We start from the raw sequence: 25,353 nt of genomic DNA on the forward strand, positions 1-25,353 counted from the left end.
TTTGCAGCTGACACAAAACTTGAGGGAGTGTTAAATAATGAAGAAGACATGTCACTGATTCAGAGCGATCTGCATCACTTGGTAAACTGAGTGCAAGCAAACAATATGGGTGTTAATATGGTTAAATATACACATCTAGGAACAAAGAATGCAGGCCACACTTATAGGGGGAACACTGATTGAAAAAGATTTGGGAGTGATGGTGGGTAATCAGCTGAACATGAGCTCCAGTGTGACACAGTGGCCAAAAGAGCTAATGCGATCCTGGGATGCATAAACGGGAATCTCGAGTCGGAGTAGAGAGGTTATTTTACCTCTGTAATTGGCACAGGTGCTACTACTGCTGGAATACTGTGTTCAGTTCTGGTGCCCACAATTCAAGAAGAATGTTGATAAATTGGAGAAGGTTCAGAGAAGAGCCACAAGAATGATTAAAGGATTAAAAAACATCTCTTATAGTGATAGACTCAAGGAGCTCAATCTATTTATCTTAACAAAGAGAAGGCTAAGGGGTGATTTGGTACAGTCTACACGGGGAACAAATATTTGATAATGGGCTCTTCACTCTAGCAGAGAAAAGTGTAATATGATCTAATGGCTGGAAGTTGAAGCTAGACAAATTCAGACTGTAAATCATAAATTTGTAATGGTGAGAGTAATTAACCATTGGAACAATTTACCAAGGGTCATGGTGGATTCTCCATCACTGGCAATTTTTTAAATCTAGATTGGATATTTTTCCTGCTCTAGGAATGATTTTGGGGAACTTCTACGGCCTGTGCTATACAGAAAGCCAGACTAGATGATCACAAAGGTTCCTTCTGGACCTGGAATCTATGAATCAGTAAAGAAATAAGAAAACATTTTGAAGCTGGGGAAATTGAGGCAGGGAAAGGTTAAATTACTTGTCCCAGGTCATGTAGGGTTTATGTGCCAGGGCCAGAGATAGAACCAAGCTGGCTACTAGTTCTGTACCTTAACTACAGGGTTGTCTTCCCCCATATGTTGTTGGAAAGGTAACTGTTCCTAGATCTATAATAGTGTTTCTTATTTGATATATAACCTGGATGTCATCATAATTTTGCCATTTTACTTCCTTGAGCCAGTACCTTAACTGATTCTTCAATAGTGAGATAGCGGGGAACGGTACGTCCATTCTCCCTATTCATCCTCATTCTTATTCGCTGGAATGAAGTAGGGTAGACAGTAGCATGCTGCCTCACCTTTCTGATTCAGCTGAAATTCTCCTGGCTTGTGTTGCTGTGTCCTCAGACATGCTCTTCAGCCTCTCAGTAGTCTCATTCTTCTATCTTCTTGCTGCAGACAGAGATAGGAAGGAGATATGCCACTTTGCCCAGAAGTATGAGCACTCTATGCATGCGTCAGACTTTGACCTACTATCTCAGACCAAGCTCACCTACAAGAAGGTAAGATCACCTATGAGAAGGGACAGAATTCTTCCCCTCCCCTACACATATGCAACATCTCTTGGAAAGAGACAGAGTCCAATTCTCTAGATTGCTGGGAGAAATAATTGATGTTTGTTTTTATTTTTGGGATGGGAGCATAGGAATGTAGGAACTGCCTTATTGTGTCAGATCACTGGTCTGTCTAGTCCATTATCCCCCCCGTCTAACAAATTGCATCATATCACTGGTCCATCCATTCCTGTATCCTCCTTCATTTCGTACCAGTTCCATAGATTGATTATACTGTATCCTCTGTAAAGGATTATTTCCTTTTATTGATTCTAAATTTTACTGTCCTTCAATTTCACAAGTCTTGCTTGTGTTCTGTTGTGGAACAGGTAACAGATCAGACCTTCCCCTTCTTATCACTAGGGCCAGGTCTACACTACAAACTGGTCAGTGCAAAGTATATTAGCATAAAGCCACCGCAGTTGCTATATTCACTTGTGAGCATGCACACTTGTCTGCTTGCTTTGGCACTTTGTATACTCATCAAGCTTGCTCATCTCACTGCAAAGTGCAGTGCACCATTGGTAGGTGTCCTAGTGTGTCACGCACCACCAGTGCTTAATTTGTAATGAAAGAGGTGCCGGGGCTCAAGCAATTTTTTTTACTTTCATAACTGAAGCGGCAAGCCTAGAGATGCCGGGGCTATGAACTGTCAAGCCTAGAGGTACAAGGCAAGCCTTGGCACAAATTAAGTATTGTGCACCACCCTCTGGTGCAATGTGTTTTGGGGGATTTTTGCAATGTGTTATCGGGTAGAAATGAGTTACGCAGGGAACTCTGAGACTGTGCGGGGGTCAAGTTCCCATCATGCAGTTTTCTCCATCCCATAATGCCATCCCTATCCCATAATTTTCACGCCTTTTTTAAAACCCCACAAATCCACGCAGCACTTGTCCACCATCTCTGACAGAAGCATGGCGCCCACACAGCTCTGCACTATTGTCATGAACATTGCAAACAAAGAACAAATGACTCTTCCAGTAGTTGCAGAGCTGTAGGAAGTATAACAATGGGGGACATGACAATTTATTTGAGGACAGATTGCTAAGGGACATAGCAAAAACCAATTTAAGGTTGTTGGGATTCATGGATCAGCTGCAGAGTGTGAAGCGCTGCTTCTGGGCTTGAGAAATGAGCACTGACAGGTGGGGTTGCATCGTAATGCAGATTTGTGGTGATGAGCAGTGGTTGTAGAACTTTCTGATGTAAAAGCCACCTTCCAAAATCTGTGTGCTGATCTTGCTTCAGCCCTCCCACGCAGGACACAAAACTGAGACCTGCACTTACAGTTCAGAAATGAGGGATGATCTCACTATGGAAGCTTGCAGCTCCGGATTGCACCTGGTCAATGGGAAATCATTCAATCAGTCATCCTGTTTGCTTTTTTGACTGCCGCTGCACACTGCGTGGATGTCTTCAGAGAACTATCCATGATGACTCCAAGATCTTTTTCCTGATTCGTTGTAGCTAAATTAGCCCCCATCATATTGTATGTATAGTTGGGGTTATTTCTTCCAATGTACATTACTTTACATTTATCCACATTAAATTTCATTTGCCATTTTGTTGCCCAATCACTTAGTTTTGTGAGATCTTTTTGAAGTTCTTCACAGTCTGCTTTCGTCTTAACTATCTTGAGCAGTTTAGTATCATCTGCAAACTTTGCCACCTCACTTTTTACTCCTTTCTCCAGATCATTTATGAATAAGTTGAATAGGATTGGTCCTAGGACTGACCCTTGGGGGACACCACTAGTTGCCCCTCTCCATTCTGAGAATTTACCATTTATTCCTACCCTTTGTTCCCTGTCTTTTAACCAGTTCTCAATCCATGAAAGGACCTTCCCTCTTATCCCATGACAACTTAATTTATGTAAGAGCCTTTGGTGAGGGACCTTGTCAAAGGCTTTCTGGAAATCTAAGTACGCTATGTCCACTGGATCCCCCTTGTCCACATGTTTGTTGACCCCTTCAAAGAACTCTAATAGATTAGTAAGACACGATTTCCCTTTACAGAAACCATCTTGACTTTTGCCCAACAATTTATGTTCTTCTATGTGTCTGACAATTTTATTCTTTACTATTGTTTCAACTAATTTGCCCGGCACTGACGTTAGACTTAGCGGTCTGTAATTGCTGGGATCACCTCTAGAGCCTTTTTAAAATATTGGTGTTACATTAGCTATCTTCCAGTCATTGGGTACAGAAGCTGATTTAAAGGACAGGTTACAAACCATAGTTAATGGTTAATAGGTGTCCTAGTGTGTCACGCACCACCAGTGCTTAATTTGTAATGAAAGAGGTGCCGGGGCTCTTTCAGAACTCTTGGGTGAATGCCATCTGGTCCCAGTGACTTGTTACTGTTAAGTTTATAAATTAATTCCAAAATCTCCTCTAGTGACACCTCAATCTGTGAAAATTCCTCCGATTTGTCACCTACAAAGCCGGCTCAGGTTTGGGAATCTTCCTAACATCCTCAGCCGTGAAGACTGAAGCAAAGAATCCATTTAGTTTCTCCACAATGACTTTATCATCTTTAAGCGCTCCTTTTGTATCTTGATCGTCCAGGGACCCCACTGGTTGTTTAGCAGGCTTCCTGCTTCTGATGTACTTAAAAAACATTTTGTTATTACCTTTTGAGTTTTTGGGTAGCCGTTCTTCAAACTCCTCTTTGGCTTTTCTTATTACATTTTTACACTTAATTAGGCAATGTTTACGTTCCTTTCTATTTACCTCACTAGGATTTGACTTCCACTTTTTAAAAGATGCCTTTTTATCTCTCACTGCTTCTTTTACATGGTTGTTAAGCCACGGTGGCTCTTTTTTAGTTCTTTTACTGTGTTTTTTAATTTGGGGTATACATTTAAGTTGGGCCTCTATTATGGTGTCTTTGAAAAGTGTCCCTGCAGCTTGCAGGGATTTCACTTTAGTCACTGTACCTTTTCATTTCTGTTTAACTAACCCCCTCATTTTTGCATAGTTCCCCTTTCTGAAATTAAATGTCACAGTGTTGGGCTGTTGAGGTGTTCTTCCCACCACAGGGATGTTAAATGTTATTATATTATGGTCACTATTTCCAAGTGGTCCTGTTATAGTTACCTCTTGGACTAGCTCCTGTGCTCCACTCAGGACTAAATCGAGAGTTGCCTCTCCCCTTGTGGGTTCCCGTACCAGCTGCTCCAAGAAGCAGTCATTTAAAATATCAAGAAATTTTGTCTCTGCATTTCATCCTGAGGTGACATATTCCTAGTCAATATGGGGATAATTGAAATCCCCCACTATTACTGAGTTCTTAATTTTGATAGCCTCTCTAATTTCCCTTAGCATTTTATCATCACTATCACTGTCCTGGTCAGGTGGTCGATAATAGATCCCTAATGTTATATTCTTATTAGAGCATGAAATTACTATCCATAGAGATTCTATGGAACATGTGGATGTATTTGCAACTCTAGGATTCCCAAACTGTAGTGGGGCATATACAGCACATCACTGATTTGGCACCAGCCCACCTTGCAACCGAGTACATCTATGGTTATGCAATCATTGGTGGATCACTGGAGACACTTCTCCCATATCAGTGTGGGCATGAGGCTTGCATCTTTAAGAACAGAGGACTGTTCAGAAAGCTGCACACAGTGACATGCTTTCTTGACTGGTGGATATTGACCATTGGCGATATTGAAATACCAGTTGTGATTCTAGTGGACCCAGAGTACCCCTTGCTCCTCCCGACTCATGAAGCCATACATCGGCCAACTTGATAGCTCCAAAGAAAGATTCCCTCTTCCTTCCCTGATAGGACTCCTGGGCATTTCTCCTGTCCACTCTTTCCTTCTCCAAGCTGTCTGCTATATTCACTTTCCAGGCTTTCTTTTCATGGTCTGATGCAGCACTGGTTTGCAGGATCTCCCTGAACGTGTCCTCTGTAGTCTGCTTCTTCCTCCTCCTCATCAGGGACTGGTGTCCCGTGGGTGTGGAGGGAGCACTTCTCAGGGCTGTAACGGCAGCAGCTACAGATGAAAGATTATATTTACAGTCACAACAGAAAGTAAAATGTTTAGTTTCAGAACTCCCTTCTTTATGCCCATAAAAGTTTTAAAATCAGACATGCTTATTGACACTTCAGTCTTGGGTCACCTCTGCACAGCACCACTCTCCAGCTGCAGCCAAGGTGAGTATGGCCCACCAGGAGTGGGGGTGAGGGAGGAGGGAATTGTTTGGTTGTGTAAAACAGGAAAATTTCGGCCCCTATTTCCATGGATACGAGTACAGGGCAATGGCACTGAGTACTGGCGCTATTTGCCACAGGTGGTGGTGGTGATGATTTTAGCTGATATCTCACTCCTGAGGGTAACAAAGGCACAGAGAGCACAGCTGCTGCTGGGATCCTGAAGCCTCCTGAGTCCATATGCTGCTAGCCTGTTTACTGCAATGGTGCCTACCGTGGAGGAAGAAATCAAGCAGCCACCTCTAGAAACCTTCAGGAGAGGATTGCAGACCATCTCCATGAAAATTTCATCACGATCCCTCAGGAGGATACAAGGAACATCCTTATGTACATAAACAAATTGCTACACAGCCCGCCCACAGCCTGACAGGGGAAAGAAAAGCAGATACCAGCTCTACCTCTAAGTTTTGTTGTACCTTTACCTCTTCTCCTCTTCATCTGGTAGGAGTAAAACAACGAAAACAGAAACCTGTGTTCTGCTAACCTGGGGTTGAGCCTGGCACCATCTTCACATTTATTTTTTTTAAGGGAGCAGCGGAGGGCAACAAAAATGATTAGGGGGCTGGAGCACATGACTTATGAGGAGAGGCTGAGGGAACTGGGATTGTTTAGTCTGCAGAAGAGAAGAATGAGGGGGGATTTGATAGCTGCTTTCAATTACCCGAAAGGGGGATCCAAAGAGGATGGATCTAGACTGTTCTCAGTGGTACCTGATGACAGAACAAGGAGTAATGGTCTCAAGTTGCAGTGGGGGAGGTTTAGGTTGGATATTAGGAAAAACATTTTCACTAGGAGGGTGGTGAAGCACTGGAATGCGTTACCTAGGGAGGTGGTGGAATCTCCTTCCTTAGAGGTTTTTAAGGCCCGGCTTGACAAAGCCCTGGCTGGGATGATTGGTCCTGCTCTGAGCAGGGGGTTGGACTAGATGACCTCCTGAGGTCCCTTCCAACCCTGATATTCTATGATTCTATGATTCTTTACCCTGGATCTGGCTTATCTGTGCTCAGCTGGCAGGAATGTCTAGACTGCAGTGGAGTCTCTAAAAGATCCTGGCTTGCAGCATAGCAGAACCCGCTCACCACATGTCCCTCCTCTTCCTGGCTGTTCACAGCAGGGGTCTCTCTCTTAGGCTCCACCAAGGAATCCATAGTGATCTGAAGGATGCTGTTGGGGTCTCCACCAAGTATGGCATGCAGCTAGTTGTAAAACCAGCAGGTCTGTGGCTTGGCACCAGATCGTCTGTTGGCCTCCCTGGCCTTCCATAATGTCTGCTGCAGTTCCTTTGCTTTCATGTGGTACTGCTGCTGATCCCTGTTGTACCCTTTTGCCTGCATCCCCAGTGCAATCTTTTTGTAGATGTCCATGTTTATGTGACTGGTCCATAGCTGTGCCTGCACAGTCTCTTCTCCCCAGAGGCCCAGGAGATCCACTGTCTCCTGCTACTCCAGGCAGGAGTGTGTCTAGAGCGTGTGACCAGTATGGTCAGTTGGCAGCTGTACACAACAAGGGAGAGCTGCTAGGTGAGCTCACTAAGCTGGGCAATCAGGAAATGGCATTTCAAAAATACACAGAGGTTTTAAAGGGGGGATTGGTAACTTCCATTCTCTGTGACCCCTAGGCAGCAGAGTTCACAATTGTGACCAGAGTGGTTGCTGTCGAGCATTGTGGGAGACCTGCTGGAGGACTGTTAGGGTCAGCACGGTTCGTGCAGTGTCTACACTCTCACTGTGTCGACCATGGCTCAGTGCCATTCAGGGAGGGGATGTTACTATGTCACCTGTAATGGGACACTTATGTTGGCAGGAGACAAATTTGAGTGTGGACTCATGCATAAATGGGTTGATGGGAGGCAACTTATATCAACCTAGCTTTCGAGTGTAGATCAGGCTGAGGCCGCTCATCATTTTGGACTCATCAATCAAGTCCCCTCTAACTTCTCCTCGTCAAGCTAAATAATCTTAACCTTTCAGTTTCTTGTGTAGCTGCTACATTCATGCCACTAACAGTTTCTGGCATCTTACTCTGGATCTTTTTCTAGCAATGGATGACTACTCACAGACCCAAGAGTAGTGTGCTCTGTACAAATGGAAATCATGATTTCCTTCTCCCTGGAGTTTGCAGAGGATAAGGGAAGTCACACAGGGAAAAGAACAGCAACTAGTATAAAGATTGCAGCATACTCTTCTCATTCCTTTCCCCTAGTTCCATCTTCTGCTGGGTGTCAGCTGTGGTAGACCAGTGATTTTCAGCCTCTCAAACCATGATCTGACACTCAACCATTTGCAACCAGTCCTCCAGGAGTGAAACCTCAAAATCTTTTGTGTGATACTTCGGAGTAGCCACCATGAGAATCAGCACAACACTTAGGGTCTGAAGTCAATGGCAAAACTCCCATAGACTCCAATGGGACAGGTTCGAAAACCCTTATAGGGCACTCCTGGTATCTGGACCAATTATAAGTGCCTGAGCAAATCCATTTCAGTGGGGACAAGGAATGGGCATGGGCTGGTGATCAACCCCCACCTCGCAAACTCCCCATTGAAGTCTCACAACCCAGATAATTGAAGTCTTGAAATAGCTAGTTCCTGCCCTTGAGACATAAAGCACCAGGCTGGGGGATTTGAAGGCACTTGTCATCAGTATATGTGTTTTGTATTGTGTCTTTCCTCCCTCTTTGTCACCCTAGCCTCAGAATACATCAGAAAAGAACAAGCTGGTGGAACTGTATCAATACCCAGGATACAACGAGCATGAGCCAACACCGCTGCCTAATGGGACGGAGCTGGCTGAAGTCATAGAGAAGGTGGTGTGTGCCCAGAGAAAGTCAGCAAGTGGGAAGGTACTCTGCATACTTACAAAGAGCAGCAAATGTGTGCTTGCGTGCAATATGAGTGGATATGCCATGCACATGTATGTGAATGTGTGTGTGAGTGCTGTGAGAATGTGCGCATTTGTTTCTCAGAAATGGCGTGCTGCTTGTAAGGCTTTGTGAATGAGAGATTTGGAGGTTCTTAAGGATGGATTCGTGGTAGAGTTGAGAACAGGAGAGAGGGTGTGTGAAGATCAGAGAGTGATTTGCCTTGTGAGTGTATCTTCATCTGTCTGCGCTGCATGATGTTGCAAAGTTTCATTTCTTTGTCAGACTCCTTTTCCTTCAAAGATGCTGCAGAAGTTTCTCACAGCTCCAGTCTCCCATGCTATCCTGTTGGACAGCTTCTGGTGGTTTTTTCTCCACTTATATCAGGTAAGGAAGAGACTAGGACAGGGGCTGGATATTGATGTATTTCACACGGTTCAACTGAGTATAGAGTCTCTGCCAGAGGAAAGTTTGATAAGTGTCTTAAAATAATATTGAAAAAAAAAGGTCGAAATTGTGCAGTGTGGTCCACTCCTGCTCCATCTGTCCCTTGTAGGGAGCGAATACCTGCTCCAGCCAGCCCCTACAATGCAATACAGACTAGAGGAGGTATTCTCCCTCCCACTGTGGTGGCATTTAGGGTCTGTACAAATCCCTTAAATAGCCAGGGAGGAATTTGCCTGGGACAAGCACTGTATAAGGCTTGGATCTGATCCAAGGACAGATGGTGTTTTCCCATGACATGACGGTCAGATTCTTGAGAGGGCTTGAGAGACTCTTCCCGCAGGTATGGACTCCTGTCCCACAGTGGGATCTTAACTTGGTCCTCTCTAGGCTCACAGGCCTGCCCTTTGAGCCACTGGGTTCCTGCTCCCTTTCCCACCTGTCATGGAAGGTTGCGTTCTTGGTGGTGGTGACGTCGTCGAGTCGAGTCTCTGAAATGAAAGCCTTGACCTCAGAACCGCCATACACGGTCTTCTACAAAGACAAGGTTCAGCTGCGGCCCCACCCAGGCTTCCTGCCGAAGGTGTTGTCTACTTTCCATACGAATCAGGACATCTTCCTCCCGGTGTTCTGTCCCAAACTGCACAAGACCAGTGAAGAGAGGCATCTTCACGTGCTGGACATCTGAAGGGCCTTGGCTTTTTACTTAGAACGTACCAAGCCTTTCCGTAAATCAACTCAGCTGTTCATCGCTACAGCGGATAGGATGAAGGGCCATCTGGTGTCCTCGCAGAGGATTTCAAATAGGATCACCTAGTGCATAAGAACCTGTTACAACCTGGTGGGGATTCTGCCGCCGCCGATTGCCAGAGCTCAGGCATCTTCGGCAGCCTTCCAGGCACACATCCCTATCCAGGACATCTGTAGAGGTGCAACGTGGTACTCTGTTCACATGTTTACCACTCATTATGCCATCACTCAGCAGGCCAGGGATGACGCTGGGTTCAGCAGAGCTGTGTTGCAGTCTACACGTCCGTGAACTCCTACTGACCTCCAGGGGTACTGCTTTGGAGTCACCTAATATGGAATGGACATGAGCAAGCACTCGAAGAAGAAAAGACAGTTATCTCGAAGAACACCAGTTACGGAAAAGGTGTGTTGCCCATGTCCATTCTACAACCTGCCCTCCTTCCCCACTGTCAGAGTTTCCGGCAAGAAGGAACTGAGGGTGGGGGGAGCCGGCGGCGCCATGTGGGGAGGGTAGGGGAGGCTCCAGAGGGCACCAGAGCCGGTCCCCTACAGATACTGCTGAGGGAAAAACTTCGAGCACCTGTGCATGTGGCGAGCACACACACATAATATGGAATGGACATGAGCAACACATCTTAAAGAACACCAGTTATGGAAAAGGTAACTGTCTTTTATTACACTCTATGTTAACACCTACACTTATTGTAATCTATTAAAATAATTTAAATTAAATTTAAAAAGTAATATTCAAGCAGTACATCTTTGCTGCTGAAGTTTTAAAGAAAGTCCAACCATTGAACTGGCTAAGCACCTGGAACCAAAGTTGAAGTTCTAAACCAACATTTGACGGCCTCTTCTTCATTTCAGGTTATTCAACAAGTTCAGTTCAATGATTAGCTCATTCAAAGTTGAGAAACTGATTGGAAGTTGATGACCAGAAACAGTCAGTTCAAAATTCATAACTACAGATAATACTTTAATAAATCAGCTAGTTTTAAATGAAAAATATGTTTTGATAAATTTATATTTCCCCCTATGTATCCAGGACATTTAAGGTAGTTTTATTTAACTAATAACAAAAATTAAATTATGTTTTGTGCATTTTTAATTGAATTCCAATTTTCATCCAGATGTTCCTTGACACAAATCATGAGCAAAAAATTAATCATCAGGTGGTAAATAAGAAATGCATCATTCGCCATTTTAAACTTAATGTATGTTAAGCTATATAATTGCTTAAATAAATGTCCATAAATATAGTGTATCATCGTGGTTAGCAAAATAAAATAATAAAAATAATACCCAGCTCTTATATAGTGCTTTTATCAGTAGATCTCAAAATGCTTTATAAAGGAGGTCAGATGTACCAAATTTAGTGTAAAGGCGCTATTTAGTTACAAATCAACATGTTTTAATAGTTACCACCCACTGAGACTCAAACTTTATTTAGAAAAATAGCTAATGAGTACAAATAGATAACAAGATTAAAATAGATTCTTTAAATCAAGGTTTCCTGTTTGCTGATTTAAATCATTATTAAAATTGGTGATTTAAATCCCTTTGATTTAAATCAATCCACTCTGCTCACGTACACAAACCTTCGGACAGGCTTGAGGATCTCCATGTTGCTGTGGTTTGATGAGTAGGTGAATGCTTCTCTGATTATTCATTCCTTTCTTTCTTTCTTGGTAGCCAAATAGAGAGATTCAGGGACGGCTGTTTGATCGCATTGCAAAGAATTATGCCGCCCTCCTGTTTGACTGTCACAAGTTCCGCTACCAGAATGCTCTTATTAAAGTGAGTGTAAAAAGGTTTAGAAAAAGCAATAGAGTTTACACTTAAGCAGTGAAATAACCTGGGAATACCCACCACTATCCGCCCCTTTATCTCTGGCCACAGGGATAATCTGACACTAACAACAGTTACCCCATATATAGCACTTTATATTTTTAGAATGCTGTACAGGCATTTACTAATTAATTCTTCCAGGGCTTGGAATGTGCCGTGATCAATTGGATTTGAACTCTTGTTGAATAGCAGACTATCTTGTCTGATATCCCCACAGTTTGGAATGCTCCATGATGACCAATATGGTTCATGCTCTTGTCTTGTGAATATCTTTTAATAATCTAAAATCATGGGTAGGGGTGATGAAATCTGAGGAGCAGCTCTGTCTCTCCCCATCAAGATCCACTCTTCATACCCTCCTCTTGTTCATCCTCATGCCTTCATCCCCATCCCACAGGCTCTTCTCCTTCATCCTTACTCATCCTCTGAATTCCCTGTTCCTTTCTGTTTCTTCTGTAATTTCTGGTTCACCTCCAAGAAACTAACCCTGATCCCCAACCTTTTTATTTTGGACTCCTTCCATCTCCTTGTCTCATTGAAAACTAATTCTCCATCTGACTCAGCATCTGTGATTGCCTTTTCTTTCTCCAATTCTCCCCACGCTTGAAGCATTCTTCTCACACTTTATTATTAATTATTATTATTATATTTATTAATCATGTTTATTACATTAGTGCCTAAGGGACAACCAAGAATGTGGCCCCATTGTGTGAGTTGCTGTACAAACATAGACTAATAGATGGTACCTGACCTGAAGAAATTATAATCTAAACAGACAAGACAGACTCGGGATGGGGGAAGGGGTAGAACACACAAGCAGAGTGACGTATGTGATGGCAGCAAATGACATGTTAATGCCATGGTGGTTTTTGTTTTTGAGGGGATAGGTTTACTTCTCCCCCACCCTGCTCCTTTGCCTCCATTGAGATGCACTCCATCCAATTCTTTCTGCCCTCTCTACTTGAGTTATTTATTTACTGCCCCAGCTGCCTTTCTTCATTTTCCCTTGACTTTGTTGTCTGCCGCTCTTTCTTCCTCTCACTTCAGTCTTTTATCCTCATCCCAGGGGTCTTGTATTTCCACACGGAAGGCCCATCTGATTCTGTGGCCTCTTGCTTCCTTTTGGTAAACATGACCTTCAAAGGAAAAAAAAAAAAGTTTGTCTCCTCTTTTGCTTCCAACGGTGCAAACATTTTTCTGCTTGTTTCTTAAATTTAGAAATTCATGTCTCCTCCTAGAAGACCCTATATGACTGGAAAACTAGTGACATCACAAGGGACTGAAAGTTGAGCAATTATGAAGGGAAGAGATTTTTATTCAAACTGTTTGAAACTTAGGTTTTGGTTTGTGTGTCTGAACACCTGTGTAATGCCAGTGTTTAACAAATATTTGGGAGACAGGATGGCTTTGTTTAGGATTCAGCAACCCCCTCATCCCCTCAGTTAAGGTATGAGAGGTCCACGTACACGAAGAAGTCTTCCAACAAACCCGACTTAACATTCTTGATGTTTCTAATGTAAAAAAAACAAGCAGGAGAAATGGCACAAGAAACAAAATTACAATGCTAGCTAAATGATTGTTTATATTAAAATTGAGGCTATTCCTTTATGACTGAATCTGTGTGGATTGGAATTTTGGATAGTCCCTGTATATGTGAGGAAGGAATACAGCCCTTTTAAGCTCTAAGAAAGAACAGTCTGTCCAACGTCTCTCCTCTAACCTGTCTAGATTGATGGAGTTCTGATTTTTCTTTCCTTAACCCTTAGGTTTTCCCTTCATTGCTGAGCCAAACCTTGTACACTTGCTTCTGCTCCTGCTTTCCAAGATCCTGGTTCAATACACATGAGTTCAAGTCCCAGCTCTGCAATGTGCTGTCAGAGTGGATGGCAGGTGAGAGGGCTTTTTCTTCCTGCTTAAAAGGCAATATGTGCAGGTCATATTCAGCCAAATGGAGGAGAATACTTTCCAGCCTTTCAAACTGCCTTCTTTCCCTGGCCTTAATAAAAATGTCTCTAGCCCACTTCCATCCTGTGGTACTAGGGAGCAAAAAGAATAGAGAGGAACATAAGGATAGAACTGAGTGAATCATTGACTTTTTGATTTGGAGAGCAGACCAAAAAAATTAGAAAAAATGCTCTGTTCGGTTCTGAAAATGTTCAGAATGTGTCAGCAAATCTGAAAAGTCTTTGTCAGACCAGCAAACTGCATGTCCATGTCCGAAACTTTTAGCCCAGTGATTAGGGTGTTTGCCTGGGATATGGGAGACCCAGGTTTGAATCCCCACTCTGGAGCAGGGACTTGAACTCAGTTTTCCCCTCTCCCAGGTGAGCATTGTAACCACCAGGCTGGTTTAAGTTGGGTTGCTCTCAGTCTCTCCTGTGGAAGCAGTTTCACTTTCTAGAAATACTTAAATATTCACTGGGCCAAAGAGAGAGTGAATGAGGACCAGGGCTGCCTGGTGGGTATGGGAGACGACAGTTTGCCCAGGCCCCCATTTGAGGGCCCCTAAACTGAGATGGGTTGTAGCCTGGTGTGTGGGGTCACAGCGCCACTCGGGTTTGGTCTGGCAGCCCCTCTATCATGAGGGAGAAGTGGTCAGGAAGAATGGTACTGTGATCCTGTGCGCCATGTCACCATGCCCAGAGTGGGGAGGTGGGCCCAGCCCTGTGGGACAGGAGCCGCCACTGTGGGGTGAACTCGCTCTTCAAACCTCCCCTCTCTCCCACTGGGGCTTCCCCTTAGTGGTACATTTTTGGAAGGGTGTGGTTTTGGATTTTGCCCTGAATCCCCAAAAATCTGTGTGGCCCTGGTGACAAAAACTCTATAACCTGGTAATTAAAGCCCTTACTTGAGAGGTATGAGATGTGGATTCATATCTTCTCTCTGCCTGATTCAGAGGAGGGATTTGAATCCATATCTCCTGGTTGCTGGCCTGGAAAAAGTTTTTCTCTGTCAAAACTGAGTCAAATTCATGAATAGTTTCTGGTTGACCAAAACTTCATTTTTTGGTGACTAAATTGTTAATCTAAAAAATTTCACCCAGCTCTAAATATGGGACCCTGGTACACAATTTCCAGATCTCTGGGAGAAATTCCTGGTTTTCCTTTCTCCATCACCCTACTCACTTTGGTGGACTGCAGCAAACATAAAATCAATTCCTGGGAGTCGGGTGTTCTGGGTGGGATGTCTTCTTCCTGGAGTTCATCCCTCTTTGATAGACGGGAGATACAAGTCCAATGGACATTTTCAGCCTCTGAAGCAATGAATACTCCATGCAAACTGGGTTTTCACTCTCCTCTTACCACCCCCTCCTTCCTCAATTTATCCCACTTCTATGTGTCTCTTCATTCTGCTCTCTGTCTCATTCTCACCTTCACTATCACTCTCTCTTTCTGTTACTTTGATTCTCTCTTATGTTCTCCTCTCAAGTGAAATAATTTTAATATTAGTCTTAATCATGGTATGAACATAGGATTGGGAGCAAGCAACTCCTGAATTCTATACCCAGTCCTGGGGCAGATTTCCTCTGATGTCTTGGCCAATTACCAGCTTTCTCCCTTGGCATTTCCATCTGTATACTGTGGACGATAGAGCAGCTACTGGGGCATTGTGAGGTTTAGTTAATGTTTGTTGCAACTCTGAAGATGAAAAGTGCTACAAAAGTGCTAAACTGTATTTTCTCTTTCTGTTATTACTTAACATAAAAACATAAGAACGGCCATACTGGGTCAGACCAAAGGTCCATCAAGCCCAGTATCCTGTCCTCTGACAGTGGCCAATGGCAGGTGCCTCAAAGGGAATGAACAGACAGGTTATCATCAAGTGATCCATGCCCTGTCACCCAATCCCAGCTTCTGGCAAACAAAGGCTAGGGACACCATTCCTGCCCATCCTGGCTAATAGGTCCATCAATGGCTATCTTCCATGAATCTAGCTCCATTTTGAACCTCATTATAGTATTGGCCTTCACAATACCCTCTGGCAAGGAGTTCCAGAGGTTGACAGTGCGTTGCGTGAAAAAATACTTTCTTGTGTTTGTTTTAAACCTGCTACCTATTAATTTCATTTGGTGGCCCCTTGTTCTTGTATTATGAGAAGGAGTAAATAACACTTCCTTATTTACTTTCTCTATACCACTCATGATTTTATAGATCTCTATCATATCCCCCCTTAGTTGCCTCTGTTCCAAGCTGAAAAGTCCCAGTCTTGTTAATGTCTCCTCATACGGAAGCCTTCTATATCCCTAATCATTTTTGTTGCCCTTTTCTGAACCTTTTCCAATTCCAGTATATCTTTTTTGAGATGGGGCGACCACATCTGCACGCAGTATTCAAGGTGTGGGCGTATCATGGACTTATATAGAGGCAATATGATATTTTCTGTCTTATTATCTATCCCTTTCTTGATGATTCCCAACATTCTGTTCGCTTTTTTGACTGCTGCTGCACATTGAGTGGGTTTTCAGAGAACTATCCACAATGACTCCAAGATCTCTTTCTTGAGTGGTAACAACTAATTTAGACCCCATCATTGTATATGTATAGTTAGGATTATGTTTTCCAGTGTGCATTACTTTGCATTTATCAACATTAAATTTCATCTGCCATTTTGTTGCCCAGTCACCCAGTTTTGTGAGATCCTTTTGTAGCTCTTTTTTGCACTTCTTCTTTTGCTATTTCTCTCTCCTTCATTTCCAGTCTCTCTCACTATTTCTCATTACCCCCTCCTCCCCTTAGGGACACTGCCTGTCCCAGGGAGCTACAGTAACTGGGACTACTCCCATCTGGAACCAGAGAGATTTAGGAGGGAAGACTTGCTGTCAACAAAGGGAAAGCAGAGGACAGGTAAGAGCACTGATAAAATAGCTTCCCGCCCATGTGCCTGCTGAGCTGAACAGGGGCTTGGTGTCCAAACCAGGCATCCACTGTTCCATACAAGATGCCTTGTCTTTGCAGGATCAACAAATAGCTGTGCTGGGGAGCTAGAAAAATGGCATGAGTCAGAGGCCTGGCTTCATGTTGATATATTGTATCTGAGTGATGTATTTGTGAGCTGCCCTTTTGTCAGAGAGAACTGATAAATACTCATTTGCAACCAGAGCATCCTGGCTAAAGAACTTTTGAATGACTGGCGATGACCTGAGCTAAGCTGGGATAAGTGCTCTTTGCCAGCATGCAGATTTGCATTCAATTCTCTGTTTGTCTCTTATTCTCTGTTTCATCAGGCAACGGGAGAGCTGCAGGGACCAGGCTTGGTTCTATAGGAGTAGTACTCTGCACTGCTGTGGGGGAGACCTGGCTTCGTTCCCTGTCCTAGGTTCTCGTTCCTCTCTGGGTCAGCAAGGGATGCAAGTGCTGGAGGGAAGCAGGGAGCACATTATGTTACTCATCAATACCCACTCTGGCTAGCTTAGAAGTGGTTTTGACAGATCCCAAAGGGGATCCCATCCAAGGTCATGACATGTGCGATTGCAACAAGGGTGGTGCATTTAATAGGGATAAAGGAGAATATTCATCATTCTATAAGGAACACAAAGGACCTTAACAAATAGACTGTAAATACAGGGACAGAACCAAGATCTCATTCAGTGACTGCACTGAGTCCCAAGTAAACAGAGTTTTGTATAGAGTGTTCTCTCTAGCCAGACTTGGTCCTTGGTCACAGATTTAAAAATGATGAGCAATATGTGTAACTGTTTTTCCCCAGAATCCTCTGTCCCCTTTGCTTCCTCAAAGGCTTCTGACAACCCAGAAAAGACTCCTCAGCCATCCATTCAACCATACAAGGTAAAGAGCATCTTGTTCATGAAGACATGCAACAAGGCAAGGGAGGATGTCATAGAAACGGAGACATTTGAGACTGAAATGATCCATTTCACATCTTTTCATCTTTCCCCTTTCTCCAGCTAGTGCAGACTTGTTCCCTGTTCTTTTGTCCAATTGGCCGTTAAATGACTTGGGAGAAGGGACTTTCCCCTCACCATTAGGAAAGGTTTCCTAATATCCATCTATTTTTTTTAATCTTTGCTCATCTTCATCCCATTACTCTGAATTATGTTTTCTGTAAACACCTTGTACAATTCCTCTGCTATCCTGGGATTTACACTCAGAGGGTTTCCTTTACTAGCTAACCTTAGATCTTGATAATTGTTGCCCATAGTCTTACTCCCTGAGCCAAGGAAGAGCCTTCCCAAGAAATAAAGAAGTCAGAGAGGCAGGGGAGACAGACAGGCATGTTCCAAGTGCTTGAATATTACTAAGATTCACAAAATCTGAATACAGTACAATTCCTATTTTACAAAATAATTGGGGATTGAGGAGTTCATAAAATTGAACATCTCAAAATTACAGTAGGTACGGTGAATAAGTTGCAGTATGATGTACTGCATTCCTTTCCTCTTCTCCTTCAAACTACTGCAAAGCGATTTCCAATGCATTGAAGGAATTGGAACATGAAGGGATGTTGACTTATTCTTTACTGACTTCACTTTTGTTTAAATGATTTTTTTTCCTATCAGAAAAAATGGTTCATATAACTGATCGTTCATAAGACTAGTGTTCATAAAATTGAGGTTCTGCTGTATTACAGGTGAAAGTTTACCATGATTAGAAACTCATATTTTGAAAAGATGTAGCGCAAGTGAAATGTGAGCACTCTATCTATAACTGTGGCTTTGAGTGTTTGGTTAAATGAAAAGATAGCTATTGTTTTTGCATTGCAGCAAGTAACTTTTCTTGGTGCTTAAAAGTGTTTTTAAAATGTTTTAAATAGCCACAATGGTAGGCACTAACCCAAGTGATTTGGTTGTACTCATCTCAAAAGTAGAAACAGACCGAAATCACAGTGTCTGCAGATTTAATTTTTGTTAAACGAAGAGGGAGATGAAGCAGCATGAATTATTTTATGAGTTAACGTACAATCACTTCTCACTATTTATTTGTTCATTCACTAGTAACCTAACACATTGCTTGTGTTCCAAGTTTAACCAGCTAGCAACCGTAACTTATTATTTATGGATTTTATGGAGCATGTCAGCATGCTCTGTCTTCCTCTGTTTTGTACAAGGCTGTCAAAGAATTTACCTTCTAAGTTAGAAGAACATATGAGAATTCCACATGCAAAGAAAGTGAAAGATCAAGTTCATAAAACACAAGGATCAAGATTTTCAAAATTAAGGAAGGAACTGTTAGGTGCTCCGATTTTGAAAATCTCGCTCCTTATTTTTGAGTCTAAGGTGAGGCTCCTATTTTTGAAAATCTTGGCCCAAGTGACCAGATGATGGACTGATGTAAAAGCAGTAATGTCTGTACTTAGATAAAAGGTGACAAGTATCTTAGAAATACCATAGATAAAATAGTTATCTTAGATTAGATATCAGATTAGGTGTCTTTTTTGTTGCTTATAAATACATTTATTTCTTTGGTAGATTAAGGAATATAGGACATAGGACTGGAAGAGACCTCCTGGGTCATCGAGTCCAGTCTCCTGTTATTGTGGCACTCCTGTTATATAATCCCATTCATAAACTTGCCAAGCTCCATTTTAAAATTAGTTAGATTTTTTTGCACCCACACCTGTTATCGGGAGGCTGTTCCATATCCTCAGTTCTCTGAGGGTTCGAAACCTTCAAATTTCCAGCCTAAGGTTAACACTGATTTCCTGCCCATATTAACACGGATGAGCTTTGCAGAATAGCAGTATTTTAGGAGGGAGGAAAAGGTGGTTATTTGATGCACAAGAAGCAGGAAAGGTGTTCTGTGTATAAGGTCTTGTCTACACTTGAAATGCTATAGTGGCACAGCAGCAGTAGTGCTTCAGCATTGACACTACTTACGCTGGTGGGAGGGGTTCTCCCATCGTTGTAGTTAATCCACCTCCCCAAGAGGCGGTAGCTAGGTTGACGGAAGAATTCTTAAGTTGACTTAGCACTGTCTACACTGGGGGTTACGTCGGTTTAACTATATCTCTCGGGTACGGATATTTCCTAGAAGATGAAGATAAGAGTGGGAGGAAAAGTACAAAAGAGGTATTGAGAAGCGTGGCATGGAAAGAGCACAGGCAGTGGGAGGCTGGTATTAAGTGAGATGTGGGCAGGGGCTGAATTTTGCAGAACCCTTGAATGAAAGGTTGAGAAAACTGAACTTGATACGGAAGCCAGTGATTGTGAAGAGATTCAAAGTGGGGAGTGACCTGATCGGAGCAGCATATTTTGCTTATGTACAGTGGGAGTGAATTGGGTTCCAGCTGACCTTTACTGTATTGCAAAGGATGTGTGTTGGGGGGAGAGGGAGGGAGGAGGGAATGGATGATCAGTATTCAGGTCTGCCTGTTCCTTAGTAAATGGTATTCTTTGAAAAATAAGCTGAATACAGCCTATTGTATTTTGTTCATTTAATATAAGTAAAGCAGTCCTTCCAGTCCCCAGATCACTTTTATTGTTCTTTGGATCAATGTGTGAGCTGGAAGAAGCTTTGTGTACATCACAATATCCATTTTATCCAAGTGCATTGTTGCATATTCACAGATCCACAGATTCCAAGGCCAGAAGGGACCAATGTGATCATCTAGTCTGACCTCTTGTATAACACAGGCCAAAGAACTTCCCCAAAATAATTCCTAGAGCAGATCTTTTAGAAAAAGGTCCAACCTTGATTTAAAAATTGCCAGTGATAGAGAGTATCAGAGGGGTAGCCATGTTTGCTGCTTTTACAGATCCAGACTAAGAGTCCTGTGCAGGGCCGGCTCTAGGCACCAGCAAAACAAGCTGGTGCTTGGGGCGGCACATTTTTAGGGGCGGCATGGCCGGCGCCAGAATGCCGCCCCTAAAAATGTGCCCCAGCCGCCCTGGCTCACCTCCGCTGCCGCTCGCGCGCCGCTGCTCCCCCTCCCTCCCAGGCTTGAGAGCCTGGGAGGGAGGGGGAGAAGCGGCGCCCGCGCCGTGGCCACTCTGAGTCTCCCCCTCCCTCCCAGGCTCTCAAACCTGGGAGGGAGGGGGAGATCCCGAGCGGCCGCGGCGCGCGAAACAGTTGTTTCGCGCGCCGCTGCTCTCCCTCCTAGGCTTGGGGGGAGGAGGCAGGGCTGGGGATTTGGGGAAGGGGCGGAGTTGGGGCGGGGCCGGGGGTGGGGGTAATTAAAAAACGGGGGGGGGGGGGGGGGCGGCCAAAATTGTTTTTGCCTTGGGCGGCAAAAATCCTAGAGCCGGCCCTGGTCCTGTGGCACCTTATAGACTAACAGACGTATTGGAGCATGAGCTTTCGTGGGTGAATACCCACTTCGTCGGACCATGCATCACCCACGAAAGCTCATGCTCCGATACGTCAGTTAGTCTATAAGGTGCCACAGGACTCTTTACTGCTTTTACAGTGATGGAGAATCCACCATGACCCATGGTAAATTGTTCCAGTGGTTAATTACTCTCACTGTTAAAAATTTATGCCTTATTGTCAGTCTGAATTTGTCTAGCCCAAGCAGGACCTATTGGTCACAGCCCAGCCTAGGGTCTTGCCTCTGGAGAAAAGTATTTCCCTCACCCATACTGCTCTGTTGCTGGAGGGTGGCAAAGGGATGCCATGATTCATGGAGAAGCTATGTGGTGAAGGGATTTCTGGAGGAGATTCACTAAGTTACAAAATTGATTCACCTATAGATGTATGAGGTAGATCTCCAGGCCAGCAGGATGGAAGCTGGGAAAGAATGCTAGTTTGTTGCTCTTGAGCAAACTTGAATTGATGGCCTTTGAAGGAAGCCATTTCCAGACATTCTGCAGCCAGAGGCAGATGGCTTCAGAAGGCTGGGGCATTTTAGGAAGTGTTCCCATCAGTCACTTTTCACTACACAGAGGATTCGGCAGCTGTCTTAGCTATCTACCAACCCACATAGTTACATTCTACCAACCTAAAATTTCTCCTGTAGTTTCAATTGAAAGGCTATTTTTTATTTCCTTTCTTATGACTCTACTATGTAGCGTTGCTAGTAGAGACAGTATTTCTCCTCAAAGGCAGTTATGTATCAGTGGGGGGCAAATGGCATTTTTCAGGTGGACAGAGAAGATTAAAGCACTAAGCCTATCAACATGATGTATGAGTCCATTAAACTTTTTCCTTCCTTTCCTTCTTTCTTGGTCCCAGAAATCCATGTCTTTGGGCCAAACTGTTAACAAGTACCAACCTGATCAAACAAGCGTGGACCTCGACTCCAAGGAAGTTGTACATGCATCTATGTCCTTGAAAGGTAAAGGATTTGGAAGAAAGATGAAACCTTCTTTGATTTATTCAGACTTTCTAAGGACTTGCTGTTTCATGATCCCCTTGCAATGTAATAGGTGTGTGTTCCCTATATGACAAGCAGGAGTGAATTTGTTCACCCCACTGATTTCTACTGATCAGAATATATCAGAGCTGCTTGTATGTATATGAGCTTTCTTTTTGTGGTTGAATTAGTGCAGTTGCTTCTTTTGGGATGGATTTATGGTGTGCATGTGTGTATCACTGCCCCCTACTACTTCTACTGAATCAGTCACGTCTTTATTCCGCTACTATATTGTTTTAAGAGAAGTATGATAGCAACAGAATGGTGAGGAGATATCTTACAGCTGATGTTTCTTTCTTGCACCAGGCATCAATCCTCATACCATGCCACATGATCTGCAGCCTGAAAAGGATGACCTGAAAAGTGCTTGGAAGCAGCCCCAACGCACATTTGAAACAAGGCGGCTAAAGATCGCCCCCCTTCATAGAGAGGTAATGCTGTGCGTGGAGAGGGGATGGGAGAAGTTGTGACAGACTGAGTGAGGTTTTCCTCTCCTCTGGTACGGCACACATCTGCCGGTGCCTGTCTCATGCTGTTGATACCAAAATATCCTCAGAACTCCAGAAAGGAATCCTCACCAGCTACCCCAAGTGCTTGATTTTTAGTAAGGTTTTTGACCCAGTTCCACTTGACAGTCTCATAAGCAAACTAGGGAAATACGATCTTGATGAAATTACTGTAAGGTGGGAGCACAACTGGTTGAAAGATTTTACTCAAGGGTAGTTATCAATGGTTTGCTGTCAAAGTGGGAGGAGGCATCTAGTGGGGTCCCACAGGGATCAGTCCTGGATCTGATACTATTTAATATTTTCATTAATGACTTCAATAATGGAGTGAAGAGTATGCTTATAAAATTTGCAGATGACACCAAGATGGGTGAAGTTGCAAGCATTTTGGAGGACAGGATTACAATTCAAAATGACCTTGATAAATTGGAGAACTGGTCTGAAATCAACAAGATGAAATTCAATAAAAACAAGTACTACACGTAGGAAGGAAAAATCAAAATCTCATCTATAAAATGGGGATTAACCAGCTAGGCTGTAGTACTGCTGAAAAGGATCTGGGGATTATAGTGGATCACAAATTGAATATGAGCCAACAATATGATGCAGTTGCAAAAAGGCTAATATCATTCCCGGGTGTATTAACAGGAGTGTTGTATATAAGACACAAGAGGTAATTGGCTCACTCTACTCAGCATTGGTGAGGCCTCAGCAGGAGTACTATGTCCATTTCTGGTCACCATGCTTTAGGAAAGATGTGGACAAATTGGACAGAGTCCAGAGGAGAGCAACAAAAATCATAAAAGGTTTAGAAAACCTGACCTATGAGGAAAGGTTAACAAATACTGGGCATGTTTAGTCTTGAGAAAAGGAGACTGAATGAGGAGGGACCTGATAAGTCTTCAAATATGTCAAGGGCTGTTATAAAAAGGAAGGTGATCATTTGTTTCAATCATTTGATCAATGTCCACTGAAGGAAGAACATGAAGTAATGGGGTTAATCTGTAGCAAGGGAGATTTAGTTTTGATATTAGGAAAAGCTTTCTAACTATAAGGGTAGTTCAATTCTAGAACAGGCTTCAAAGGGAGGTTATAGAATCTCCATCACTGGAGATTTTTAAGAACAGGCTGGACAAACACCTTCAGCATTGGTCTAGGTTTACTTGGTCCTGCCTCAGTGCAGAGGGCTGGACATGATGATTTCTTGAGGTCACTTCCAGCCCTACATTTCTATGATTCTGTGGTTGTGGTGGTGGATTTGCACTAGCTAATACAGACAAATACTTGCTTTCCCAGGGCACATACACAGGCTGTAGAGGGAGGGTATGTGGAAGTCCCCCATTAAGGTTCTCAATCTTCTGCCACAGAAAACTGTATGGAGAAGCATAGGTGCTGAGTTCTGCTGGCACCGGTGGGTGCTCAACCCCCCTCTGCCCCCGGCCCCGCCCCGACTCCACCCCTGCCCCGCCCCCATTCCAACCCCTTCCCCAAAGTCTCCGCCCCAACTCTGCCCCCTCCATGCCCCTATTCGAATCCTTCCCCAAATCCCCACCCCGGCTCCTCCTCTTCCCCACCTCCTCCCCTGAGCGCGCCTGTGTTCTTGCTCCTCCCCCTCCATCCCGGAGCTTGTGACGCCACGAAACAGCTGTTTTGCGGCAGCAAGCGCTGGGACATAAGCAGAAGAGCAGGGACGTGGGCGCGCTCAGGGGAGGAGGCGGAGGTGAGGAGGGGAGGGGAGCTTGGCTGCCAGTGAGTGCAGAGCACCCACTAATTTTTCCCCGTGGGTACTCCAGCCCCGGAGCATCCACGGAGTCGGTGCCTATGATGGGAAGCCCTTGTTCCCTCCTTCAACTCCCTCCCCTGGGAGCATGTACTATTACAGAGCTTAAATAACGAGGAGTCCTTGTGGTATCTTAGAGACTAACAAATTTATTTGGGCATAAGCTTTCGTGGGCTAGAACCTAAGAATATAGATCACCTAACAATATTGTTAATCTATCCAGCTATACTCTTAGCCTGACAGAAGAGTCTGTCCTATCTCGGGGTCTCTCCTTCTGCCCCACCGCCCCCACAAACATGATACAATTCTGCGGTGACCTAGAATCCTACTTTTGACGTCTCCGACTCAAGGAATATTTCCAACACACCACTGAACAGCACAATAACACACAGGAAGCTTCCTACCCACACTACAAAAAGAAGGATTCCACGTGGACTCCTCCTGAAGGTCGAAACCACAGACTGGACTTCTGCATAGAGTGCTTCCGTCGACGTGCATGAGCTGAAATTGTGGAAAAGCATCACTTGCCCCATAACCTCAGCCTTGCAGAACACAATGCCATCCATAGCCTCAGAAACAAGTCTGACATCATAATAAAAAAGGCTGACAAAGGAGGTGCTGTAGTCATCATGAATAGGTCGGAATATGAACAAGAGGCTGCTAAACAACTCTCTGACACCACATTCTACAGGCCATTACCCTCTGACCCCACTGAGGATTACCAAAAGAAACTACACCATCTGCTCAAGAAACTTCCTAAAGAAGCACAGGAACAAATCTACACTGACACACCCCTAGAGCCCCGACCAGGGGTATTCTACCTGCTACCCAAAATCCATAAACCTGGGAATCCTGGACACCCCATCATCTCAGGCATTGGCACCCTGATAGCAGGATTATCTGGCTATGTAGACTCTCTCCTCAGGCCCTACGCTACCAGCACTCACAGCTATCTTCGAGACACCACTGACTTCCTGAGGAAACTACAATCCTTTGGTGATCTTCCAGAAAACACCATCCTAGCCACTATGGATGTAGAAGCCCTCTACACCAACATTCCACACAAAGATGGACTACAAGCCATCAGGAATAGCATCCCCGATACCATCAGGCAAACCTGGTGGCTGAACTTTGTGACTTTGTCCTCACCCA

General features: G+C 43.9%; 1 protein-coding gene across 1 annotated transcript in view; it reads left to right on the forward strand.

Annotated features, from left to right (window-relative positions):
- Window positions 1-25,353, forward strand: part of FAM227A (family with sequence similarity 227 member A) — a 53,473-nt gene that overhangs the window by 7,312 nt on the left and 20,808 nt on the right. The window contains exons 4-12 of the mRNA XM_065405496.1: window positions 1,324-1,427; window positions 8,395-8,547; window positions 8,851-8,952; window positions 11,452-11,556; window positions 13,374-13,497; window positions 16,344-16,451; window positions 17,314-17,393; window positions 21,735-21,837; window positions 22,222-22,346. Coding sequence (XP_065261568.1) covers window positions 1,324-1,427; window positions 8,395-8,547; window positions 8,851-8,952; window positions 11,452-11,556; window positions 13,374-13,497; window positions 16,344-16,451; window positions 17,314-17,393; window positions 21,735-21,837; window positions 22,222-22,346 — 1,004 coding nt within the window. The remainder of the gene's footprint in view (window positions 1-1,323; window positions 1,428-8,394; window positions 8,548-8,850; window positions 8,953-11,451; window positions 11,557-13,373; window positions 13,498-16,343; window positions 16,452-17,313; window positions 17,394-21,734; window positions 21,838-22,221; window positions 22,347-25,353) is intronic.

This window comes from Emys orbicularis, chromosome 1 (assembly GCF_028017835.1).
Source record: "Emys orbicularis isolate rEmyOrb1 chromosome 1, rEmyOrb1.hap1, whole genome shotgun sequence".
Classification (NCBI taxonomy): domain Eukaryota; kingdom Metazoa; phylum Chordata; order Testudines; family Emydidae; genus Emys; species Emys orbicularis.